Here is a 26652-nt window from a genome sequence, read left to right on the forward strand (position 1 = left end):
TCATTTCGTGCTAACGTGGTCTGCTTGTTAGGTCTTTTATAACACTGGAAAGTCAAAGACTGGTACTTGATAAAAACACCATTTGCGAGGAGCTGGCAGCAGCTGTACTCAGAGGTTTGTTAACTTGTGACAGCCCATTTCTGTTTCTCCAGAGCCCTTTCAGTTGGATTCAGCCGGGTTCTCTTTCAGACCACAGCATAAAGCGGTACTACAACAGCGATGTACGGCAATACACTTGACGTCTCGCTGCTGGTTCCCCTTTGCCGATACATCATCCCCCTGCGGGGCCGCGGGAGCCCCGGGGGCGGGCGATGTTCCCGGCACTGTCGGCGCCGCTGCCGGGAAACGAGCCGCGTCCGCGGGCTCCCGCCGCCGCTGAGTGGCTGGACGGCGGCGGGGCGGAGCGCGGGGCGGCCCGGGCCACCTCCGTCCCCAGGCAGCGCCCGAGCGATCGGACAAGGCCGTGCCGGGCCCGCCGCCGCCGATCCCGCACCGGCCTCCTGCGCCCCGCCCCGCGCCGCGCCGCGCCGCGCCGCGCCGCACCGCCCCGCGCCATGGAGATCGAGCTGCCGCCCGCCGCGCAGGTGAGAGCGCGGCCGGCGGGCGGGGGGGGGGGGCGGGCGGAGGGAGGGAGGGAGGGAGGGAGCGCGGCGGGGCCGGGGGGTGCGCGGCTCCCCCCGCGGGGCCTGGCCCGGTGTCCGGGCGAGGGGCGGGGCGGGCCGGGCCGTCACGAGGCCGGCGGAGCACGTGGCGGCGCCCCGCCCCTGCGAACGCGCTGAGTCACGGGGGGGGCGGGGCGGGGTCGGGTCGCGGAGGCCCCCGCAGCGCCCCCCCCCGCCCCCCGCCCCGCTCCGTCGGGGGGGCCGGGCCGGGCCGGGTCGGGTCTGGGCTCCTCCAGCCCGCGCCAGTGGCGCAGAGGTCAGTCAGGGCCGCCAGGAGCCGTCCGCTGCGGGCAGCCTCGGCGCGGGCAGGAGCCTGGAGGAGCCGGGGAGGGCGAGAGGGCAGAGCCGGCATCTGAGGGAGCGGCTGGGGAGGCCCTCGCCGGCGGAGGGTCTGCCCGGCCAGGCGCAGCCCCGCGCCGCTGCCCCCAGCGTGCCCGGGCGCCTCTCGCTCCCCACTCGGTGAGTTACCGCCGCAGCGGTCCTGCTGTCGCAGCACGGCCGGAGCCGGCCCGCGGGAGCTGTTGCACAATCGTGCGCTCCCCCGGGGCGGCTCTGCGCTTGGCTCGGCCTCCCGCACGCAGCCCCGGGAGCCGAAACCGGGCTGACCCGGCCTGGGTCTGTGCTGCTGGTGGGGTCTGTGACCGCGGCGCGCCCCGCGCCCCTCCGCCCGCCGGGGACGCCCCTGGAGGGGTTTCAGCCGGGGGCGTCGCTGGGCCGTTGACACAGGAGGGGATGGAGTCTTGGTGGTCTCTCCCAAGGCTCATCTCTTAGAGGTTTAGGGGTGTTTGGATGTGTTCATGTGTTGTACGGGCAAAGCCTCTTCTCTGAAAGCCCAGGGAAGTCCAGTAGTTCTGTATTGCTATCGTTGCACAAGAGTGGGGTGAATAACTGAATTTAGAACCCCGTTTTAAATTTATATAATCATTACATGTTTTTCTTGGGCTTTTAAATGGAGAACATACGCTTGTCAACTAAGTATTAGGTTTAAAGAAGCATTACTTTCATCAAGTAATCTAGAACTGCTTTAATTCTTCTAATATTACAAATTTAAGACTCGAGTTTTGGGGCTCTGTCAGTATATGTCAGTACAATATGTGTTACATAACAGAGTTTCTTTTAACATTGCCTGTCCATCCTTTAGGATGTGTAATTGGGTGCTTCCTGCAGGTAACATCTCTCTGGAAGTGTTGGGCATACCTTGCTGTTGCTTTTTCTGTCTCAGGGCAGTTAAAACTCTGCCAGGTCCATCAGTTTTTCTTACCCCAGGTAGTGTGGCCGTGGCCTCCACCTTGCGTCCTTGGTTTCTTGGAAGATACTGCACCAAAAATCATGCTCTTGGCCTGTGCTATGTAAACACACCGTGAATGTCTTTTTGCCTGTAGTATCCAGCTACAGCATTTTTGCTCTTTTTTCTGCAGGAATCTTGACAGACTGATTCCTATGCACCTGCTTTTGTACCTTCTTGCCTAATCCACTGGGGCTTCTCTACCAGCTAATCTAGCTTTTGTTACTTGTTTGCCTGCTTTGTCAAACCCTTTCTACCAAGCCACCTGTTGCAGTTTTCCTATCTGAGCTCAGCAGCTGCTGGTTTCTTCTCTTGCAGACCTAGCCTGAAAGGCACTGCGTCTTTCAGATAGTAGGTGATTACCATCTTTGACATAGAGTTTTAAATGTATTTATTAAATGGAAAATTCAAATACGCTTTCCCATGCTCACTCAAATTGAGCAGTGGGGAGCAGTGTTCATTTAGCCCCTCAGGTTTTGCAATCCCCAGGGGATGGGAATGGTGTGCACTTGTGCAAGTACAGTACAAGCTTTTAGTCTTTTATGTGCCTGTTGGCAGTTGTGACAGCAATAAAGGTGAATGTGAAGGACTAGGATTGATCTGGCTCCTTAACCAGAGTGTAAAATCGCCACTTTCAGCTACATACTTCTATGGGAGTTAGTGCTATTGCCTGCAGTATTTGTGGAAAAAATATGCCTTTGTTGTACCTCTTTGCCTGGAAATAAGGATGCACATCTGTGTGCAGGGGTGAAATGGGATTTTGCTATTGCATGCTAATGACACAGACATCAAAGCATCTAACAAAAAAGAATGCAATGTGTCAAGATATTTCAAATCACGCTTGCAAAAGCATGGTATTCTCTTAGTAGCTCTTCTCTTTGGTAATTTTGAAGTTTTGGAAATGGTTGCTTGTAACCTTGTAAAACAGCTCAACAAGCTAACCACTTATTAAATTTTGAGCCTCACAACAAGAAGAGAGCAAAAAGCATTCACTTTCCAACACAAAGAGTGAAGGAAAACCGACTGTAACAACTGGCAAAACCAAGTAAGCAAATAATTTCAGTGCCTGTGTAAGTGTATCTGTTGGGGGCTTTCTCCAAGAGAACGGCCCCAAAGAGTCTCCAGCTCAATTAGTGTGAATCTCCGCAGTGTAAAGGGCTTTAATGAGGAATTAACACATACTTTTTTTTTGTCGCACACTGCATTCAATTGCAAGGTGAATGGGCTTATTTTGTATTCCCTAATGGCCTATCATTTATACACAGAATCAGAGAATGGTTATGGTTGGAAAGGACACGAGGTAGATTCTGCAGGCAAACAAGCGCACACTGCTCAGGCCTGGCAACAAGTGTTTGGTTTTTGGGTTGGTTGTTTTTTTGTTTTGTTTCTTGATGATGAGGTTTAATAACCCTGTTGAATAGGATATCTGATCAAGATATCTGTAGCAATATCTATTTAATCTCTCTATGTAGGCAAATTTCAATATAAGAAAACATCTGCATTTCTGAATATAATGTTGTCTACTAAAATTATGGACAAGTTTGGAGGAAGTAGATGATAGAATATCACAAGCTTTATCTCAAGTAAAAATGAATTTATTTTGACCTTCTTAGTTCTTCTGTGCTTACCTTGATATCGAGCTGCATTGGTAAGAGCTTTTTTTCCTTCAAAACTCACAAAGAATATTTTTCACTTAGGCCAGTGGTAGATGTAATGCAACATAGTAAGTTTGGCTGAAATGAACATAGGCTAATAGGAGCTGACTGTCAGTCCCTTCAGGAGAACAGCTAATTGGATGTTATTAGTAAATATCCATCAAATGAACACTGTTCTGTAGTTTGTCTTTAAAATGTGCTAAGAACTTACAATTATATTGGGAATTGATGGGCATGCAAGAAGTTGATGGCCCCTGAAAATCTGACTTGAAGTTTGTGGTTAGCACTCAAAGTTGGAGAAGAGTTTGGCTTTGAAAGCTTGTTGGGAAATCTTTGAAAGAGACCAAATTGGAACAAAAAAGAACGTTCAGTGTAAGCAAAGGGCAGCTGGATGATCTCTTGTGCTTTAAAGAACTCGAGACATTTTTATGGCGCTGTGTGGGTGGTTAGGAAGGGTTGTGTACACTTCCCACTAATGGTCATGGGCAAATATAAATTTTGGCACTCTGTCCCTTTTTTCTTTTTCTTAATTGAAAAAATAGGGATGGTTTAATGCTTATCCTGAGGAAGAATGAAGCAGGTTATGTACAATCCCGAAGGACAAAGATGTTGTTGAAAATGTGTCAGATTGTCTCTCTTACTGCACCTGCATACCCTTTTGGTTTCTTTTCCTCAAGCTCTATACCTTAAATTTGCAAAGCAGAAAAATACCTGTTTGATAGGTATCGCTACTTTTGTGATCCTAACTGAAATGAATGTAGCAGCAGCATATTGAACATACTTATTTCATTAAAGAAATTTTGGATGCTGGGCATTGTGAGATGTCACTGAGGAACACTAGCAGTGGAAGGACCCAAGTGAAGTATTTGTTCACTTACGTTCTCAGTAAAATCGATTCGTAATATTCTTTACTACAGTTTTTCCTGTGTAGTTGTAGAAGTTTGTTCTATTTGGTCCTTTGATAGAACCAACAAACCCAAAACCAGCAAAAACTCTCAGAGTTTCACTGAATATTTTTGCATGTTTGGAATGCATTAGGCTTTTAGAGGAGAGTGAAAGAGTCAGTTGGAGGCCCAGAAAAGGGTGAGCTTAGGGGAGAAGGAGAAAATATAGAAAGTTCTGATGATGACAGTAAGTGATGCCAGTCGTGCCCATGCCTGTGACACAGATGTCTGCTTCACTGGAAAGAAGGAATTTGTTTGACTTTTGTATCTAGGACATCACTACTTTCCTTCTTTCCTTTTTTTTTTTTTATATTTTCTCATTTGTTTTGTTTTTTTTTTTTAACTTTTTTCCCTTTGAAATTATGACAATAAGCTTTAAAATGACTAAACCATTCACTAAAATTAGGCCAATTTGTGAAAGTGTGATGTATTTGCCGTGATTGTGTTGGCTGAGGCTAGTGCAGCACAAGTCCAGGCAGTAACCTGTCAGCGTGAATTAAATATTAATCTCCTGCTGCTGTGCTTGAGTTGCAGCCAGCAAAAAGTCCTCCAAAGTCTCCAGGTTAATCACCTAGTTAAAGTTTGTCTTGGCTTCCATCTCATTCCAACCCTAAGTTAGCTATTATTTTAATATAGTACATTCCTAGTGAACTTGAAAGCCCGTTCAGTTTTGTGATACAGTCTATTGTACAAAGTTGGACTTTGTGCGACAGGATATAGCTTAAGGTGAAGGGTAAAAAATACAGTGTGTAGTTCTTTTTCAGCTGTAATCTAGTTTAACTTGTTTTGGAAACACTTCATCTGCTACTTGGACAAGTGTTTCTGCATAGACCAATGGAAAGTTGGGTAGGAGTTGGAAGTCACAGCTTTGCGTGTTATCCCAAGACAACTGATGTACAGTGAACTGAAATCCTGCTTAGAATTGCTCAACAGTAATACTTTTATGGCATATTTGTTTTATTAAGGCAAACAATTAAACCAGCCAGTAAGAAATGAAGCCAGCAATGCTATCTGTGGTGTATAAAACTGCTTTAAACCATGGAAGGCTTATCTGAAACAGATACCGGCAAATACATTTCAGCTTGAGATAGGCATTGTGTACTTCTATCTTTCCTATCCAGTAACTGCTTTCTGTACAGAAAAAGCAAAGCTAGTAACAGTCATATATTAGTTGGCAATAGCAAGAAGTTAACTGATCGTATGGTGCGTAAGTTTTTTCTGGAGTATAAGAACAGTATTGGTGCTCTGTGCAGCACAGTACTGAAGCGAGCACAGGGACAGCTCTTTCTCAGGACTTCTTTGTTTCTGTGATTTTTAGGTATGTTTTTCTTAATTTTTCTTTACCAGCTTTTAAAATAAGGAAATAAATACATTCCCCAGCAGAATATCTTGTTTTAATATTAGCTTAGTTTTACCTTGATGTGCATAGTCCAACTGTGCCTGTTTCAAATAGAAGCAAAGTCTCTTCAGAACCATACATTTAAATTAAATATTAATTTGGATAACCAAGCAGTCTGTAACAACATAAAGTAAGGATAAAAATGATTAATTATTTGACTGCTTTGGAGAAGAGGATTTGTCTTCGCCTTGTCAAGCATCTTCTGTTTTCTGTCTTGAGCCATTTTGACTTCTTGGTGAAGTATTTGCTTAGTTTTCGTTAAGTGACACATTGATTTTTTTGAATGTTATGTGTTGATACATGGTGTTTGTGTTTAGCTCTTAATTTCTACTTTAATACTGACTTTAAAAGAATTAAGTGTTTCTATATGTTGATCATGGAGATATTGGAAAGCTAATAGGAGTTAATAAGAGTGTGAATAACTCAAAGTTAGCATTGTTTTACCAGCAGAGTGTAACTGCTGCTCAGTGGTATATTACTAATCCCTAGCACAAGTACTAATTGGCAAGGCTGCAACAGAATGGGAATAGTTTAGAAATAGCACTTATTTTATAGACTACAGATCTGGTTGAAGTTTTTCATTGTGTCCATTTAGATTTCTGATTTCGGTCTGATTAGCTGCGTTTTTTTTGTACTGGGGAGAAGGAATATAAGATAGTGTTTATTTTTGACCAAGTTTTTTTTTGAGGTGCTTTAAATTACATCTTTACAGCTAAACTAAACCGTTTCAAGAAGTATGTCTTTGTTCTTGATGCTGTTGCAGTACTGAGGGAGGTAAGACTTTTAGTCCAACTTCTGCAATATTATTATGAGCACATATATGTGTGCGATTAAAGTAACTTTTCTTTCTCTTCCCTTTTTCAAGTTTGATGTTGAAGCAACAAGTTATGTAAGACCAGTTTGAAACCACCTCTTTTAAACCTTTTAAGGAAGTATCTTCTGTATGCTGTGAAATGTAAAGATACCAGCTTTTCCCTTATTGCCCCTAACTCTGTCTTGCAATTCCAAAATTTTATTGCTGTTTGTTGCATTGGTTTTACATGTTGTCTCTTGTAAGTGTAAAAAAATCCACTCCTGGAGACTGTTTGCAAAACAAAGTTTGCATTCTTGAGAAATTGACTCAGGAGATAGCCTGCCTTTAAGAAGAGGTTTGTTTTATGATTAAGGGTGTGCCTGTTTGCTGTGTTTGGAATTAATGCTCACTAAATGTTGAAACAGTGACTTTTCTACAGCTGAGTTATGTGACAAGATGCTGTGGCTTTGGTTTGCTTCCTGCACAGATCACCACCGCCATTTAGCCATAAGGAGCTATGATAGAAAGATCCGGGGGGGTTGGTTGGTTTGAACCCTTGTGATAAAATTAGTGCCTCCCTACTTACTGCTATAATTAGAGTGGAGCAGTTCTTGTGCTGCTTGGGCTGCTGGAAGATCCCCATTCAGAATTCCCAGGCAGCACGTGGTCAGTGCAGGTCTGCCACTCTGAATGCTGCCTGCTCCCATGTAAGATGGTCAGTCTTTGTCAGCCTTGTAGCTGGCATTTGTGTGGTGTGCCACCTAAACCTGGGTGCTCGGTCATCTCTTCCTGTCTTCAGGAGCTATTTGCTTGAATTATATGCTCTTGGGTAAGAAGGCTGAATTTTGTCCTTAAGCGGGGTATTTCCAGTTCGCATGCAGTTTTGTGATCAGATGACTGTTCTGCAATCCTCTGGGTAAATAAAATGGTGGGCAGAAAAGGGGGGCAGAACAGGGTGGCAGGAGCGGGTGGGTGGCTCCAAAGGTTGGTTCAGCTCAGCTCAGATAGGTACCAGTTTTTCAGAAGCTTCATGGTTGGAAGGAGAACATGGAGACTTCAGCACCAGAGGTCATCCAGGATGTGTCAATGGGAGGATTCTGTCCCAGCTTGTTACACTAATGCTTGTCTTCACTGCCATCACAGTAGCAGTGACTGATGCATGTGTACCAGTGCACATAATAGAGTCATTAAGTGTCCTTGGAACAAGTGTACTATAGACCCTGGTGCAATCTTCTGTGAATTGTTTGACCTGAGATATACAGGCATGTTTTCTGTTTTATAACGTTGAATCATATTTGCACTTGTTTTTTTTATGTTGTAGATAGGTCTTGAGCAAATCTGTGTCAGCCATGGAATTTTGGAAGATTGCCCCACTGATATTTGTAAATTAAACCTGAGTAAACTTTTGAAACAGGTAGGATTAAAGATATCCAAGGATGAAAATGGAAGTACTTCAGTAACCAAAATGGTACTATTAAAATAATGTAATACGAAAAAACAGAACTTCTATTTGAAACTAAGTCATGACTTCTGACAGCTGGTCTTTCAAATTATTTACATTGAATTTTTGGCTATGGAAATGCACATCATGTTTAGGTGCCTCATAGCTATGTGTGCTGCAACAGAGAGAATTAAAGTGCAGCTTGCTCTGATACTGTGCTTTCTCATTTGGTTTTAATACCTGAACTAGAATATTACCAGGTCAATTCTTCAAGTAGTATAAATTCAGTGGAATGCTGTAGTTCTGTGGAATGTTTTCCAGCTTGATTTGCAATCCTTTATCATTTGCCACTTCAGGAAACTAGTTTGCACCTACCGCTCCCAGGAATCCTTGCTCAGCTGGTAACCAGTGTGAACATCTCTAAGACATCTCTTGTCTCTTGAAGTTTCTTTTGCTAGCAAAATGAGTGGAAGCCTCTTAAATAATGAAACTGTTAATAGAATGCTTTAAATTATTCTGAAGAACTCTGTTACTAAGGTCAGAGCTACAGAATTATTTTAAATTCAAAATTAAGCTTGGGATGAGAGGTTTTGGTAAATTGTATGTGTATGTGGCAAAGATGATGAATAAGGTCTTATAAAATGAAAGCAGTTATGACGACAGTTCATAGCTGACTCTGTGAGTAATGAGTTACCCTGACAAGATCTGTCTTTTATTGTCTGAATTAACTGTGGGTATAGAGAAATCTTAGCATCTTGCAATTTTTACTGATAATTTGCTATAATTTGATTTCACCCCCCCCCCCCAGTATTTACTGAGGCATAGCGAAGTGCTTTGGTCAAAGGCAGAAAACTGCTCAAGATCCAAATGGGACATTTTCTTTGCATTCCATATTTTCTTATTTGATAAGTGATGATCATAACCTTTTTTGCTCAACAAATTTATTCTAATTATATCTGGAAAGCAATCAAATCTTCTGTCATGTCTTCTACTAGAAAAAGCAGCTGTAAATGCTGCTTTTGGAAACAGTCTGGTAAATACAGTGTACTGTAGTATGTGTTATCCATATTAACGTGCCTGGAGTATGTTTGCTATTTATGGATGGAAGAGGTATATTGACAGGTTGGTTATTTGTGGCAAACAGTCTTGTTTTGGCCATCATAGGTACTGGTATAGTGTGTTAGAGGACACACATCAGGGATCGGCCTTTACCTTAATTTCTTAGGTACATCTACCCATGTAATCAGAAGGGCGAAAGAGGCATCCCTGCGAGGCTGTGAGCCTCCCGTGTGCTCCAGGGGGACAAACATGGAAGCCCCAGGAAAGCAGTGGGCAGTGGAGGCTCTTGATTTGAATGGAAGGATGACATAATTATTGATGGTTGAGGATGAGGGTGGGGGGTTTTATTGCTCTTCTGAAGATATCAAGAGTTACTGCTTTTACGTAATTTGGTAAGAGGTATAAAACCATTTACCTACTCTGGTCCATGCCTTGGAAGATGCATTAGCTCCTCTTGCTTTCAGAATAGATAAATTGAATACTACACAGGACTTTAAAAAGTGAGGGTCGGATTGCACCACACAAAAAAGTTTTAGGTTTGTACACAGTGCTGTTCAGTTCCTCTGTGTATTTACCTTTTTTAAGTAAAAGCTGTTTTTGTCTATAAAATCAATAAATTGGCCTGTGGGTGCCTGACATGTTGGCTCTTCTTGAGCTTTCCGGTTTAGTTGTTTGGCTTTGCAGGACTTTCAAGTGGAAGAACTTCCTGAAACCTTTGTGGGGGTTGATGACTTTTAGAGGATTGGTTTTTGCTGAGAAATATGTGAAGAATGAGTAAAATCTATCATTGCCTCTTTCTGTGGAAAAACAACTCTCAATGTATGTTGGTGTGGCTGGGGGAAGAGGAAAAGCTGTACAAACTCCTTTTGTGCAAATTAAATAACAATTTGTGTCGTGTAGGTTTAGAGCATTTTTGGTTACTGGTGCGCAGTTGAATGGTATTATTTACTGAAGCCTTTCTGTAATGTGTCACTAATGAAGGCTGTGCATGGTGGCAAATAAACCATTTAACCATGAATTATTTGTTTGGAAAGATAGTGTCACCACAGCAAAAATTTACCACCCTGGGCCTCCCTTCCTCAAATCTGTTACAATCCTGTATTGTCTGATGGTGTGCTGTTGAGTAGCAGTGGTTTTTTGGCCTTTTTCTTTCCCCTTGTAGAAACTAAATAACCTTTCCAAGTGTATTTGAAGTTGAACATTAAAAATAAATAAATAAAATTTCACCCTACTTGTTTAGTCAAAATTGTGCACTGTCACTAAATTCCCAGCATTATCTGTATGTGAAGAGTGCACAGAAATTGTCAGGCTCTGATCCATAAAGGTACTTAACACTGAGCCTCACAGGCTGCAGTGGGAGGTAGGCACCTATGTAATCTATCAGATGTGGGCTGATACATACAGAACATGTCACAGCTGACCACCTCTGGAGCAAACTATTTCCTGCAATGTACCTGTATTCTTAAACTTTCAGTCTTATGATAGTGCTTCTAGGCTGATGAGGTGTTTGTGTAGGAAGTTCTCTGAGTCTGAAAACATCCTTGCTTGCTCTTTGTTAGCTCAGCTTGGAAGCATGGAAGAATTTCCTTGATGCAGCCTTATGGAATAGATGTCTGTTTCTGAAGGAGGGCTGATGGATGTGTGCTGTCAGTACAGTTCATGAACCTCGTTGCTTTCTAACCCTCGCATATTGCAGTTGCTTGCCATTGTACTTTGGCTCATGAACAACAACAAAGTAAGTTGCTTATGAGATCAGCGAAGTGAAACTTGGTGAGACATGCTTCTTCGTGATACTAGAGCACGCTGCTGCCACATCCAGGCTATAGTGCAGCTGTAATGACCTGTCTGGTGTCAGTTGCCATGATGGCCCAAGCATCATCAAAATGACAGCTAGAAGTGGAGGCTTTACAATAAGATCCCAGTGCAGTGAAAATGTGTAGTACAACAAAGGGCCTACATAATCCTGGAGAGTATTTTGAACCACAGACACACTGTTTTCATGATTGGTTTGAAAGACACTTCTCCAGAAAGTATGTAGTCAAAAATATCTGATGAAATCTGGTTCAAGGCCAGGTTGGACGGAGCCTTGAGCGACGTGGTCTAGTGTGAGGCGTCCCTGCTCATGGCAGGGGGGTTGGAACTAGATGGTCTTAAGGTCCTTTCCATTTCCAACCCAAACCATTCTGTGATTCTTTAAATCAAAATATTGGCCAAGAGGTTATAACCCAAGATTAATACAACCTAATAAATGTGTTATTTGCAGCTAGGTTATTTTCTCTGTTTCTATGTTCATCCTTTCTTGCGTCGTGATTTGTTTCATTGGACATAAGAGCGTGCTGCAATTTGACTGGATCATGTTTCCCAGATGACTGAGCCATTATTACAAACAAATCCTCTTGCAGATAAACTAATGAGTAGCCTGTGGCAATGTCCGCACACAGCACATGCCTGGCTGGGTACAGCAGGATAGCTTGAAGATAATGATTTAACAGGTAATTGTTTTCCAAGTACTGTAGGTTCAATATATGAAATGAATTGGGATATGAAGGTTTTTGTATTCCTATGGCTAAAAGATCAGCAGTATTTTCAGATGCTGTATATTTTCTTATATTATTTGCTTACATGTAGGGTAAGGATTTCTTTTGCTGCTGTTGTTGTTTAAATGACAAATTGCAATTAATAATCATTTTCTTATGATATTCTAATTCGGGAGGGGGAAAAAAACCCCAGGCACCAACAAAGCCACTAGGACCAGCTTTTCCTGAAATGAAGTAGACTTCTGTCTGAGATGGCTGCTATTTGAATGCCTTTGAAAATGGAGTTATGTGGTGATTAGACAACAGCTAGAGAGTCAGCCACAACAGAATCCCTTGGTTTACGTGCTGAGGCAACACAGCAGAGTTTTGTTGATGTATCAAGCATGTAAAAACCAAACAGACTGACTAACCTGCTCTTTCAGAAAACAATCCCATATTTTTGCCAACCTCCCAATGTCATTATGCAACTTATGTAATAGATTGTAACTTGAATACATATTAACTTTGTGTGCTTATTGACTTAATCGTTTTGTAATGCTGCTGATGCAAGATAGAGTAAAGTAGTAGAAAGTAAAGGGCTCTGTTAAGCCGAAAGAGGGATTTGGATTTTGAGTAGAAGGAGCCACAGTGCTTCTATACCAGCCAAATACTGTGGAAAGGTGAAGTTTACTTTAATACAATATTATTAAGACCAAAAAGGGAAGAACTGAACTCGTTGAACTGAAACAGCCGAACTCTGAAAACACATAGGATTCGTTGCTTTAGCTACTGATGTTCCAGAAAGTGCTCTGGGGTGTCGAGGGCTTTAGGACTAAGTTTGAAGGAGCAGGATGACACCCATGACCATTTTTGGCTTTTGCTTATCAGCCGGGGTAGCACTTGTAAATATGGGCAGAGTTAAATGTATTCTGGAGAAGTTCAGCAGCAGCAGCTCACAACATTAGACCTCACTCTGTTTTTCCTTTAGGCTAAGGGAGAAATAGGGGAATTGGGAGCAGTTACAATGCATGACAGATCTGGCCATCAATACTAGAGAATAACTTTTGATAAATCACATATTCTGTAAAGAAAATTATCCATGTCAGATTTTCTAAGATTTTGCTTTCTGTAAGCCATGCAAATGAGTTGGTGGGTTTGGGCTTTTTTCTTCCCTTTTTGTTTTAAGGTGTTGAGGCAGGATCAGTCCTGGGACCATTCAGACCCTGGAAACCACATCCTCTGTATTGAACACCATTATTTTGAAGCTACCTTCTAAAATAGGTATTTATTAAACAATTTAGTAAAACACAGCTACTTCTGGGGTGTCTGAGAGAGAGCATGAAACAATCTTCTGCAAAAAGATCTGCAGCACTGGGCAAGAATCCCTTCATCTGTTGTGCCAGAAACGGTCACCCCAAGACAGACCGAATGTGGTGAGAAAAGGATACATACATATGTGTGTGTATATATATATATATATATGTATTTTTGACTCCAGAGGTTAATGAGCCGGAGAGGAGACTGTCACTGCCACTGCTGTGCCCCAGGCTGGAGGGGAGTGCTGCGAGGCTCTCGCACACACTCAGTGTTTCAAGCAGTGGCAGGGAGGTGGGGATTGATGGGTTTTGCAGAAAGAGAGAAAACTGTTGTTAAAGTGAGTGAGTAAACTGTTCTTTATGTCCCTTCTTTTCCTTTTCTTTGCTGTCTTTCTGATGAGGGTGTTTTTCGTCACCAGCTGTGGTCTTGCTCTGCTGGTAGCGTTAGGGTTTTGCAGCTTTTGGAGTTGAACTGAAGTTAGTATGTTAATGACCATAAACAGCCTACAACAGCTATTTTTATTCCAGTTGCATCCTCACTCATTTTACATTCTTCAGGTTTAAAGAAACCTGTCTTTTCATGATTGCTGGAGAATATATGAGGTATATGTTTTCCCTCGTGGGCAGTTCAGCAGTTTGGAAAGCTTGCTTGCCATAGGGTGTATATGGGAAAATCATCGTGTTGGGAGCTGTACAGATCTTACAGTGGTAGCCTTTGTTGATACCATTCCTTGAAGATGATGCTTCAGGTGAAATACATAAATCATCCACCTCTCAGAGGAGTTATTTCTGGAGCGAGGGTTGGGAGAGTGGGTGACTAGTGTCCAGAATTGCCCTTGTAGGGCAAGGAGGACTGTCCTTCAAATAGAACCTCTCCCCCTCTGTGTCACAGTAATACCTAGACAAGGCCTGTAGTGGAACTTTCTTAAGAACACTGGACAATCCAGCCAGGGAGGGTTTCAGCTAATTTAATTTATAAGAGTAGGTCCTGACGATTTGGCATTTGTTAGGAGAGCCTGCTGGAATACAGTGGGAGGTACAGTCTGAAGTGTAAGATGTATGTTAGGAGAAAACAGAGGCTAAACACTTGTAGCTAATGAAATATCAGGATGACTTCTGTTCCTGGCCTGGCAAAGCATTCTGGAGGTTTCCTCAGTAACAAAATTAAATTTACCTGCAAACAGATTTCAGGGACTGAGCTTATCTCGTGTGTCTCCATTGAGGCAGAAGAATATCCTGAGACACATGATCAGCATTTTTCAACAGGCTTATTTATATAGACGTAGAGTGGAAATTCTCTTACAACGTCAGTTCTTTAAGGTTATGGCTTTCCAACCTGATTAGAGTACTTTTTTCGGTAAGTTAGCCTGCCAGGGCTTAAAAAGTCTGCTGACCAAGATACCAGGCATCCAAAGACTCTTTAGGGCCAGGAGAGCAAATGGGCATGAAGAAGCAGAAGCAGGCTGGTTTAGAGGCAAGGCCAAGTCAAGTTCAGCGTCAGTCCACTCACACCAGTAAGTGGCACAGCTATGAAAGACAGGAAAGAGAGACACCCCCTCACACCCACCCGAGCCCCCTGTTTCCTATATTGCCTGGAAGGTGCTGGTGAAGAACGTGGGACAGCAGGCAGCTCCACAGGGAAGGCAGGGATTTGACCTTGTGCGTTTACAGTCCGAGGTTGCTGTCACGTGGCTTTGTTGGACAGCTGTCTGTTCTGTCACTCTTCCAAATCCTAAAGCCAGACATCTAAAATTGCTATTGTACACCTCTGCCCTCCACTGTGAATAGCTTTGCCGTTCCTTTTTCCCCATTCTTCCCATAGGAGCTGCTGCTGCTTCAAATTTTTCGTGTCCTCACTGTCCCTTCCACATTCTTGAGTTAACTTTTGTTCTTCAGTTTTCAGTTCTAAGGGATTTAAAATATGGGTCAGCTTTCAAAATGTAATTGCTCTTGAAAAGTAAAAACTACCTGCTCTGTCTGATTTCTCTGAAGCATCAGGCTTATGTGTCCAGGAGTTTTTCTGTCATTATGAGCTGTAATTAAATAAGTAACTTACCTTGAGAAAGATTTAAAAAACAAACCACAAGTTACAGTGGTTTCAGAGATCATCTGAAAACATCAAATGACTTACAAATCATTCCTAAAACCTACTTGAACAAAATCAGCTCCTCCTGAGGATAATGTGGGGAAGATACTCAGCTATTGTGTCCACAGCCTGTGCTTTTCTTAAGTGGTAAGATGCTTCCAGCTCCTTCTCTTGCACACAGTTACTTGATCCCCTGCCTTTCATTCTTGTCTTAGATTATCTCAGGTCCTTGTTCTTCACTTCCCATGTGTTTTGGTTGTGGTGTTTTGGGGTTTTTTTCGGTTTGGATAAAGCAAAAATGTAAAGGTTTTTTGTTCATTCCTTTCACTTTCTGGAAAACAAATAGGAATTGGGGGATACTTTGTCATCTCTCTTTCTGTCAGTAAGCTATGGGAGTGTTCTGCTTCTTGTGGGGTGCTGGTCTGAGCTCCCTGCTGGATGCAATGGGCATTGATTCTGTTGCTTTTCCATTTATTCATGTTGGCATATGAATCTCTCTGCTTGGAGTTAGGTGCTAATGGATCATGGGAAATAAAACCAAATCCTTGTCTGGTGAGAGATTCTGCTAGTGCTGTCCCAATTTCTGTTGCAAAAGGCATAACTTTCACGAAGTAAATGCGCAAAGTCCATGATGTGCTCTGTGTTAAGGGATGGCTACTAATGGGCTGAAAGCACTGGCTGAGGTAGCAGATTGTTTCTCTGCTGCCACTCGGGTTGCTGGATGTTTCCACTTTACCAGTGCTACCTGTAAATGTCTTCCAAACAAAACCAAAACCAGTCAGATAACCCAAACAGGGATGAAATGAAAGATTAGCATTTTGTTTGAAGCCCAAAAGTCAGTCTGCGAGAATAACATGAAAACCAGAGTATCTTTCCTTTGTTTACTATACTACAAATATGTTTGCTTAGGAGCAATAAGAGTTAATTGTCAAACTTTACAATGCAGTCAGAGATTTTCTCATAAAATGTATAACAGACTCTGCCCAGATGGCAAATGTTGATATGTAAATCTAAACATGAAAATTTCCATTGGGGGCCAGATGGTGCTGTAATGTGAATTGTTTAACATTTATGTTTATCTTATTAAAAGTGCCTTTATATGTCCAAACTAAGTCATCAGTGTGGTTGGAAGAGCATACCACTAAATGAACAAAAAAGTCAACCCATGAGTACAAGACACCTCCTGCTTCCATGCATCATGGGAAAGCAAAGCGTGTCCTCTGTGAGAGTTCTTCCTCTGTTTACAAAATTGTGAAGAAAACATTATAAACAAAACCAAATCACTGCTTCTCTGCTTGGGAGGAATATTAAAACCATATTTGCTTTTGCAGAAGCTGGAAGTGTTGGGCGATGGTGATACATTACATACCGTAAGGTATTTCCTCTCAAAATAAGCGTTGGTGTTGAGTGGGAAAGAGCTGAGCTCTAGGCAAGGGGGAAGCGTCGCGGCTGCGGTCCTTCCCAGGCACAGTCCTTCCTCCTGCAGGGGAGGCTCTTCCTGCGCTGCCAGAGCCATCATTTCCTCTGATGCAACCCAAGGCATTGCACAAGGCAGGAAAGAACAAACGGGCGCGTGTGGACTCGGTCACATGAGGCTGGCGCCTTTACAGTAAGTGTCTGATGTTAAGGGAAGTGGTTAGTGGGGTTCCAAAGGGCAGGAACGAGCCCTCGGTCAGATGAGCCTTTCGCAGGGCTCTCGGTGCACGTGCCCCAGCTCAGGTACCAGTCCGTGCTTGCTTGTCCCTGCACATGAGCCCGAGAGCAGCACGTCATGTTGAGGCATCTACAAATTGGAGGGTAGCTATTGCACAGGCAAGAAGTAAAATACCTTTTAATAACTTTAGTTGAACACTCCAGGCATCAAATACAGTTATTTTTGTGATGCTTTCACAGTGGAAGGGGAAAAATGCTCCAGTGATAAACCTAAAATAGAGCGCCTGCCTGTGTTGATACATCTGTGTATGTGTGTGACGGGGTTCAACAAGGCAGACAGAGAGAAACGTTGTGGGGAGGCTGAAGGAACAAAATAGCAAAATACTTGCTTTAGACTGTAATTCTGTTTCTTATTTCTTTGCTATCACCTCATGCGGGGGTTGTGATTCACTCCTTAGTTAATCACTGGGCAGTGTTGGCTCCGTTAACTTTGATCTGGGCTTTGGACTAAAGCCCAGAAAAGGACAGTGTTACTAACAGCATTGGCTGAAGTTACAGGTATGTGTGGCAGGTTAATGTTTAAATCAGTGTGCTGTTTGATGATATCATAGACTAGCATGTTGAACAGAACGCTTCCTCCATGCAACCCATTCATGTGAAGAGTAATTACTTGGATTGTTATTCAAATGTAAGGCTAATATTGCTGTATTTAAACACAACTTTTCTGACTGAAAATAGGAGGGCTCTTTTCCAATTATGCCATGATAATTAAAAAACCAAACCAACCAACCAACCCAAACCAGCCACAAACAAGCCCCAAAACCCAAACACCCTTTTGGTGTCAAGTGCCACCAGCACAACAACTAAATAAAAGGAGGGTGCTCCCAACAAGCATATCTCTCCAGCGTAGAGCACAGCGCTGTTGAGCAAAGCTCAGCCCTTTGCCAGAGATAAGATACTGGGTGAAATATGGTCCTTTGGAAGGTGGTGACAGGAGCCAATCAGTGCTGTCATTTCTCAAAAAACAGCCCAAGATCCTGAAAATCCTGAAAACCAGGCAAGCATGTTGATCCGAAAATGAATCCTGCTTGCCGAATTGATAGCTGCACGCACAGAGGTGGTGGTGCATAGCCACAGCATCGGGGTTTTTTGGCCACCTGGTGTCTCTGGAGGTCTCTCATCCCACAAATGAGGCAGCACCCAAAGCTACTTACCTTGGTGATGGATGTAGCCAGTAGTGTGGCTGAAAGATTTACTAGCAGTGCCTGGGCACTAACACTACCTGCTTCTTAAGGAAAAGGTGTCATGCCATCTGTATCTCTCTTTTTCGATCACTTTTGTTTCTCCTGATTTAAACTGAAACTGAGCACCAGTTCTGCTATTTCTGTGCTGTTGTATGTTGCAACTCAGGGAGGAAAACAGCTCTGCTAATTCACAGCCTCGTGCGTTATACACACAACAAATATATCTTTTGAGTCATGTTTTTAATGGTGCCTTGTAAATGTATAATTCAGAAGTGAGCCCTAAAATCCGGATCCTGCAGTTTCATCCAGAACATATTGCAAATGCTCTGAGACTAGGAAACAGTTCTGAATCTGCTGCAGAAGGAGACAGTGAGCAGCTGGTAAACTACTGGCCCTTAATGAAGCTCTACCATATTGCAGTAGCTCCAATTACTGCAGAACTTAATTAGTTCGTTTTACCCTGCCAATCTGGAAAGACCAAACATTGTCTTGGGCAGCCACTGTAATTATTTCAACTTCTTCATTGCTGGCCATTAAAGCTGAGTTTGGTCTCTCCCAGCAAGATATGTTAAGTTTGCCTTAGATTTGGAAATGCCTGCGTTGTGTTACACACAGATCTTTTATGTAACTGCCTGATTTTAGAGAAAAGCAAGGGGTTTTTTTAGTAGTTGGTAGAAGTAGTTCATGCCATGTGTAAATATGGGTGCTAATGGCACAGAATTTTTAACAAAGAAATGAGGATACTGAATTGATTTGTTTCACTTGGGGACTTGCCCTAAAGCTTTTTGCTGTAACTGTTGCATGGATGTAAGTGATCGTTTTGAACTGGGCGTTCAGGTTACTTTGCTTCTCTGCTTGAAAATACACTTCAGAAAGAAGGGAACATTTTAATTTGGTGACAAAATAAATGTATCCTGGGTGCAGAACTGCTAACTGAACCGCTAAAGTTCTGTGTGAATGAAAGGTAGTGTTAAGTGCGTCATTTGTATTGTGCCAGCCTGATGAATGCCCGACACTGGACATTATTTGTGTGTGCTGCCACTAAAGGGCAATTTTAAGACTAATGAAACATGCCATAAAGTCAAAACGCCTGGGCACCAGCCAGAAATTATTGGCATTTACCCACCTGACAAATGTGGCTGCTAAGTATTAAAATTCTGTGTCAGCTGACAGCCAAATTGATGGGTTTTGAATGTTAGGTGTTCTTCGCAGAAGCACTTAAATATTCTTCACCCTCAGCACTTAAATATTGAGTATTTGAACAGTGAAAACCCAAAACAATTCACTAACTCCTTCACCCCTTATGCAATAAATTACTAAACAATCTACTAGTCACCTTCTCCCCCCCCAAAAAAAAACCCTTATGGAACAAAGTAAAAGAAATTGTAGCTAAATCAAATAATATTAACTGGTCTGTTTTCCCTAAATAGCAGAGTTTAATTTGTCTTCTGAAGCATTACAGGCACAAGAGGTAGCCAGTTTCTAAGAAATCTAGGTCTTTGTTAGCTGTCTGGTGGTTGGCTCTGTCATGAGCCAGGGGCCAGCTGATGAACAATGTCTGAGACCTGTTGACCCCTGCTTTATACTCAGCTGCTCCAAACCAACTGCACTTAAAACATTAGACTAAGCTTTAAATGACAATTTTTATAGTAATAGTCTTAATAACTGTGTTTAGTGCTGCAGTGTTATGTCAGTTGGTGACTTGGAAACCAGGTTTTTTCTTCTCTGTTCTGTTGATCTTTGATTAATATTTAATACCAGGATGGAACATAAATATTTTAAAACACATCTTGCAGCAGTGCTATTAATAGTAACTTCAGGCAGCCCCTGTCGTGGTTTTAGTCAGCTTTTACAGTTCTATAAGATCATCTGAAAAAAATTTACATGGGCAAACTTTTCAATTTCTGTCCTTTTCTTGTAAAAATTGCTGTCTTAATGTGGCAGAATTCATTCCTTAACCTCATGTTTTCTGTGAGAGAACTTAGGAAAGAAGAATGTATTTATGCTCTGGCTGGTTCATTCATTGCTTTACCAAATGTAATGCATTTCTAGTTTCTATGAGCCTGTGTATGGGCCACAGCAACGAAACCATTGGTTCAGACACTTCAGAAAGGTCATATAGAGCCATATTTTATTTAGATCATTCTGTAGGATTAAGAGAATAAATCTCAGTTACACGAGTCTACCTGTTTGATACAGAAATTAAAAGCTTTGCTGTTGTTTTAAACCAGTTTTGCTGGGGAGGACCGTTGCTTAAAAAAACATTTCTATTACAGGACATGAACTTGATTGACATCCTTTGGAGGCAAGATATAGACCTTGGGGCAGGGCGTGAAGTTTTTGATTTCAGTCAACGACAGAAGGAGTATGAGCTCGAGAAACAGAAGAAACTTGAAAAGGAAAGAGAGGAGCAGCTCCAAAAAGAGCAGGAGAAAGCCCTGCTGGCTCAGCTGGAGCTAGACGAAGAGACAGGTGAATTTGTTCCTGTTCAGCCAGCTCAGCACGTTCAGTCAGAAAATACTGAGCCTCCAGTCGGATTTTCACAGGTAAACTCTTAATATGTGTTTGTGAGCGTGTTTAAACCTTTTTCCATTCACAGGAAGACATAATGTAAGTGGTTATCTAAACTGAATTTGCATTCGTTGCTGTAATGGAAGATTCTTCAGTTATTCAAAGATGCAGTTAACATTTTGTCATAACTTTCCTATTTAGACCACACAGAGTTCAAAACCAGAAGCAGAGGCCTTGTCCTTTGATGACTGCATGCAGCTCTTGGCAGAAGCATTCCCATTTATAGATGACAATGAGGTAAAAATGCTCAATACAGCGGTTTCACGGGTGGCCTTCTAGGGGCTCAGTCTCATGTCTTTTACTAAGATTTGTTTGCAGCATAATACTGACTTGTGATATGATTTGGGTTTTGTCCTCAAGCTGACTCCAGCTGGAATAAAGCAGTGTAGTGGGCTCGAACTAGGGCTGTGTCTGGAGGTAGTGGAGTGGTGCTCTTGTGTTCCTCCTGCTGCCTGAATCCTGCAGCCAGGACTCGGTGTGTAACACCAGCTGCTGACAACCCCTCCAGTTACTGCAAATAACAGTGGTCAGTGTGTTACAGTGAGCTTCCGGCAGCTCTCTGGAGTCAGTGTTTGGGTTGCTCTGTTACCATGTGCTGACCCAGGCTGTTTGATGTGTAATACAAAGTTGGTTTCTGAGTGGGTTTTCTCATGTGGGGGTTTCCTTTTTGTTACTGTGTTGTTTGTGGGGGGTTAATTTGGATTTTTTGTTCTAAACACTCCAGGCTTCTTCAGCTGCATTTCAGTCACTGGTTCCTGCTCAGATCGATCGCAACCCAGCCTTGATTTCTTCTGATGAAACTCAGCCACCTGAATCGCCTGTTCTAGATCCACTTACTGATGTGGAGAACATGCAGAACATAGACCAAGTTTGGGAAGAATTATTGTCCCTTACAGAGTTACAGGTAAAGGTTTAGTATGATAAGCACCTGAAAAAAATAGTGTGATATTTTGCAAGAGCATTGTATTTTGGAGAAGGCAGTACAATAGCATCTTAACATGATAGTCATAATCACTGTGTGCTGGATCCTACACCTGTAGGATGTCTGGAACTCAATTTGAGCTTTATTTTTTAATAATATATTGAAAAACACGTAGGAGGAAGGAAACCAGTTGTTTATCAAAGGCCTTAATAACACACAGTCTGTCTTCACAAGCAGAACTTCCCCATGTTTAGCAAATCACAGTTTCTCTCTGCATGCAACTCCTAGCAGCGTGATCATGGTTTAAATTTCAGCTGCTTAAAAATGGACACTTCTGAATTATGTGTCTGCAATGGGAATTGTTTCCACGAGTGTTATTGTAAATGGTGGTTTTTTTCAGTGCATGGTTGTGTGAATCATTTATAGTTGCTTTCAACTTTAATCTGAGGAGAAGGTTTCGTAAAGATGACGATAACGTGTATTTAGGGTAGTTATATAACTACTGCTTATATATGTTCAGTAAGAACTAATTGTGTAATGTACATGAACCGAGTATTTCAAAGGAACAGAGGAGTCACTTTGCTGTGATCCTGAACTGTGCATTACAGAGGACATCCAGGGTTGGGGTTTTTTTTTTTTTCCTCCTATCCTTATGTTTCTATTTATAGTTTCCTTAGATTTGACTCTAATATTGCGTAACATTACTGTAGAACATCATCATGCTTCAGCATGAGGCAGCTCTGCTTTATGCTGTTAACATGAGGGCTGAAGGCTCAGTCGAATGCCTGTAAATTGAAAACACTGAAAAAAAATGTTTGCTGGGAGCGAGTGTTTTTGGGCCTCTGCATTTTCCCTTCGTTGTCTTGTATTTTTCAAAATGTCCTTAGTTCCCTGATCTTACTGCACTGATAGGTTTAAAAGCCCCACATAAGTAACAAGGGCAGTTGGCTGTGGAGGGGCAGCAGCAATGCTGCAACTGCAGTAAGAGACCTAACCAAACTTCATCTGTTGCAGTAATTCTGAGTAGTGATGGAATAATCTTCTGAAAGCAGTGAGATAGTTCAATTGAGGGCATCACCTTTCACAAACCATGTTTGAAGAAAAGAGAGGTAAAAAAAAAAAAGAGCTGTCACATTCAAAACCTTAGCTTAAGCCTTGGACAGTCTCTGGTTAAATAACCAGCGTATGGTCCCTTCTTAAGAGAAACAGAATCATTTTGGTAATGGCCTAATTCTTCGGGGACAGTGGGCCCGCTTATGTCAGCTTCGGAGCAGAAACTGCCACCCCGTTGGAAAGAACATGGGTCTTGTAGCCAGTGAAATCCCATCGCTGTGACAGTGTTGGGTGCTCACACGGATGTTAGCCAGCTTGACTAAAAGTGTGTGGGGTGAGTTAATGGTTGCAAGGCTTCATGTTAGTGCTTTCTTTACTTCGCTGAGAATTACATTTCTCTCCACTGAGCAGCTGCCTCTTTCAGTACATCCTAAAAGAATGTTGGTTTTTTGAGGAAAAGAAATCTATCACATAGCATGAAATCAAGAGTGCTAAAAGTAACTATTTGCTAGAAATGCTCATTAAGTAACTTTACTATACTCATGCCATTCCCAGCAGCGGCGCTTGTGAGACGTTCAGACCCGGCAGCTCCAGGATCCCTACGAGCAGTTTACCAGAGCAGGAGGGCTCCATGCAGCTTCCATGTAGTGCTGGCATGGGTCTCTTAAGCATCTTGCCGGGAGTTTGAGAGGCTCTGCTCTCTGAATCTAACTGGCTTTGTCCAGAATGCATTGTTTCATGCTCTTGCTTAGGTATTTAATCTTCTTCTTAGAAAGCCTCCCCTTAGTAAAAGTGTGTTGTAGTCACCTAGGTTACAGCAGTGTTGTAAGACCCATGTTAAATGTGTGCTGACTCCTAAAATATTTAATGTTTGTGGGTTATAGAAAAAAGTTTTATAGATTAGAGATGTGTTGCTCAACTTCTCTTTTGCGTTTCCCATGCAGTGTCTTAACATTGAAAATGATGTTCTGGCTGAGGTAAGCACAATCACAAGCCCCGAAACCAAGTCAACAGAGATGCACAACAGCTACAATTACTACAGCTCATTACCCGTCATGAGGAAGGATGTTAACTGTGGTCCAGAGTTCCTGGATAGTATTGAGGGCCCCTTTTCTGGCATTTTACCACCAGAAGACACCAGCCAGCTGAGCATGAGCTCTTTAAATGACATGTCCCCCTCAAACTCTGATTTCTGTGAGGATTTCTACACCACCTTTATTGACACAAAGGCGAATGGTGACACAGCAACGACAAACAGTATCGGTCAATCACTTACAGAGATTTTAAGCAAACCTATTGATCTTTCTGATTTCTCACTGTGTAAAGCTTTTAACAGCAACCACTCAGGAACTGGACCAGAATGCAATGATTCTGACTCAGGTATTTCACTGAATGCAAGTTCTAGTGTAGCTTCGCCTGACCGCTCTGTAGAATCATCTGCCTACAGAGATAAGACTTTTGGCTATAGTGACTCTGAAATGGAAGACATGGACAGCGGTCCTGGAAGTGTGCCACAGAGCAACGCTAACGTGTACTCGCTGCAGTTCCAGGATCAAGTGTTCTCTTCCGTGGGGCCAAGCACTCAAACACCGAGTTTGCAGAGTACAAACACACCAAAGAAGGAACCCCCTGCCAGCCCCGGCCACCCCAAAGCTCCCTTCACGAAAGATAAACCTTCAAGCCGCCTCGAAGCTCATCTCACACGAGATGAGCAAAGAGCAAAGGCTCTGCAGATCCCTTTTCCTGTTGAAAAAATCATCAATCTCCCCGTTGATGACTTCAATGAAATGATGTCTAAGGAGCAGTTCAATGAAGCCCAGCTTGCGCTTATCCGAGATATACGCAGGAGAGGCAAGAACAAAGTGGCTGCTCAGAACTGCCGTAAAAGAAAACTGGAAAATATAGTGGGACTGGAGCAAGACTTGAGTAACCTAAAGGATGAGAAAGAGAAATTGCTTAAGGAGAAAGGAGAGCATGACAAGAGCCTTCGTCAAATGAAAAAGCAACTGACCACCTTATACCTTGAGGTCTTCAGCATGCTACGGGATGAAGATGGCAAGTCTTACTCCCCTAATGAATATTCTCTGCAGCAAACCAGAGATGGCAATGTCTTCCTTGTTCCCAAGGGCAAGAAGTCAGAGACTAAACTCTGAAGGGCAGCACAGCTGGCTACTGCTCTCAGAGCTGTTATTTTTGTATCATCCTCCTGATAGTCTTTACTGTGAGGTGGAATGCAGAATTAGGTAATATTCTTTCAAGTAATTCTATGCAATGATGATTTAAAAGTTAATGATTAGTTTATGGAAGATGCAGGTTTAAAACTAATAGTGTAATGCAGATGGAGGTATGCAAAACTTGTAATCTCACTTTTATAACACGTTTTCTTCTTATAGCACCACTTTGACTAGTTTCCATATACATGTAAATATTTAAAGATACCATATTTATATACTGTTCCTATCTCTTGTTATATTCATAGATTTATTTGATATATATATATAAAAAAATGATTTTAGCCTTCTAAATATAATTTCTGGTAAGACAAACAGCATGGCTTCTGATCCTTTTTTATAAATATGCAGTAGGGTTTGTTTCCCATTTTTCTTACACATTTATACTTGCTGAATATTTAATATATGATTTTAATTTAGTATAAAAGTTGATACTTAAAGTTTGATTTTGATTTATCAGTTCATTAAACTTTTTTTTTTTTTAACTCCATGCACATTTATTTCCCTAAAGAACTCCTCCCTAGTTTTCCAAGGCTTGAGTCTTCATGTAACAAATATTCTTAATAACCAGAGAGATGTATTGCACAGCACTGTCAGCATTACTAATGCCTTGTTCAGCGTAGTTCTAACTGCCGTTTGGAACGATTTTGTAACACAGAGGTTTGAGTATCTGCTAGGCTTATGTCATTTGTGTTTTGCCCTTTGAACACTACCTAAATTCACGATGCGATCTTTCCTCCAAAGGCATTTAAAACCTGTTAATTCAGTCACTATCAGCATTATGCGTTTTTCCAACTAAAGATTCCATGCAGTTTTGAGTAACCGTTCCGGGCGTGCGCTGTGTGGCTCTGACGGGTGCCTGGCTCGGGTCAGAGTTGGTCACTGCCCTTGCTTCGGAGCCCATGGAAGGAGGCACACCGGTGGCCAGCCACCCGCGCTGCCTGCAGCCTGCGCTCAGGTAACGCAAAAGCAGCGTGGAGCTTAAATTATGATCTCTAAGAGTAACAATTGGGTGAATCACTCGCATTGTTTTGTTTGCTCTTCACATGGACTCGTACTTCATCATTGGGGATTTTTTGAATGCAGGACATGCATCATTTGTAATTTGAAATCCACGTGTAGATCTGAACTTTAAAAACCACATCATTGTCCTTCATCTTCCCTTTGAAACTTACTAAAAGCATGTTTCATCTGAGTTTTTTTTCTCTGTCACTGATGCTTTATATGATTTTCAGAATCTTTTGTCTATGACGATACTATGCGTAACTTCATTTAGTATAATAAACACCAAGTTGTTTTGCAACACCTTCTGGCATTTATTTCTTTTAAGAAGGAAAATGGCAGAGTGGGATCCACTATGTTGAAGGAAAAATGGTTTAAAGAGGGGCATTAGATCAGGAAACCAGCCTTGCATTATTAGCTCATTATTCACAAAGTTAGGGTAGTGCTAAACAAAATGATACAGTTGCTGGTGAATCCAGGCTTGAGATTTGTATTTCTCTAACTATTTAACTGTACTGGAGTTGCACACACAGCAGAAAACATCTCATCGCATGGCTGGCCATGGAAGCCCGAGAAACACTTCTAATTTACATAATCCCAGTTCCACAGTATCTTACTTTTTAGGGACTTCCTGAGTGACACAGAGAACACTGTGGTTGTGGTGATGTGACTATCACAGGAGGATGCTGGGGAAGGTCTCTTGTTCTCAACTGCTCTGTGCTGTTTGTTGCTTTCATATGACTCCTCAGGCCCTCTCACCTGAATAGCATCAACTCCTTTGCAACCTACAATTGTTTGGTACCAGTTTTAGGTTTCCCTC

At 42.4% G+C, this 26652-nt stretch overlaps 2 protein-coding genes across 7 annotated transcripts in view; one reads left to right on the forward strand and one right to left on the reverse strand.

Moving 5' to 3' along the window:
• The window catches only part of AGPS (alkylglycerone phosphate synthase), a 78516-nt gene extending 77071 nt beyond the window's left edge, over window positions 1-1445 (reverse strand). Inside the window, exon 1 of one of the 2 annotated variants that reach the window (XM_030486461.1) lies at window positions 1324-1445. The gene's annotated coding sequence lies outside the window, so the exon portion shown is untranslated. Of the gene's footprint in view, window positions 1-1321 lie in introns of both variants that reach the window. The other variant, XM_030486455.1, reaches the window with a different exon arrangement.
• Window positions 435-26133, forward strand: NFE2L2 (nuclear factor, erythroid 2 like 2). 5 transcript variants are annotated; one of them, XM_030486450.1, is made up of 6 exons: window positions 435-507; window positions 543-584; window positions 20330-20599; window positions 20766-20861; window positions 21349-21528; window positions 23544-26133. In XM_030486450.1, the coding sequence occupies exons 2-6, from the start codon at window positions 555-557 to the stop codon at window positions 24750-24752; spliced, it is 1785 nt and encodes a 594-aa protein (XP_030342310.1). In that variant the 5' UTR covers window positions 435-507; window positions 543-554; the 3' UTR covers window positions 24753-26133. The 5 variants fall into 5 exon arrangements, with proteins under 5 accessions (XP_030342310.1, XP_030342311.1, XP_030342308.1 ...); XM_030486451.1 differs by lacking the exons at window positions 435-507; window positions 543-584 and adding an exon at window positions 831-1121; XM_030486448.1 differs by lacking the exons at window positions 435-507; window positions 543-584 and adding an exon at window positions 1652-2011.
• The last annotated feature ends 519 nt before the right edge of the window (window positions 26134-26652 follow it).

This window comes from Strigops habroptila, chromosome 5, assembly GCF_004027225.2.
Source record: "Strigops habroptila isolate Jane chromosome 5, bStrHab1.2.pri, whole genome shotgun sequence".
Taxonomy (NCBI): Eukaryota; Metazoa; Chordata; class Aves; order Psittaciformes; family Psittacidae; genus Strigops; species Strigops habroptila.

Coding starts and splice junctions, on each gene's coding strand:
- NFE2L2 (XM_030486448.1), top strand. CDS start 1,742: ATGTCAGTACAATATGTGTTACATAACAGAGTTTCTTTTAACATTGCC. Junction 20,600..20,765: donor CTCCAGTCGGATTTTCACAG/GTAAACTCTTAA, acceptor TTTCCTATTTAG/ACCACACAGAGTTCAAAACC. Junction 20,862..21,348: donor CATTTATAGATGACAATGAG/GTAAAAATGCTC, acceptor TAAACACTCCAG/GCTTCTTCAGCTGCATTTCA.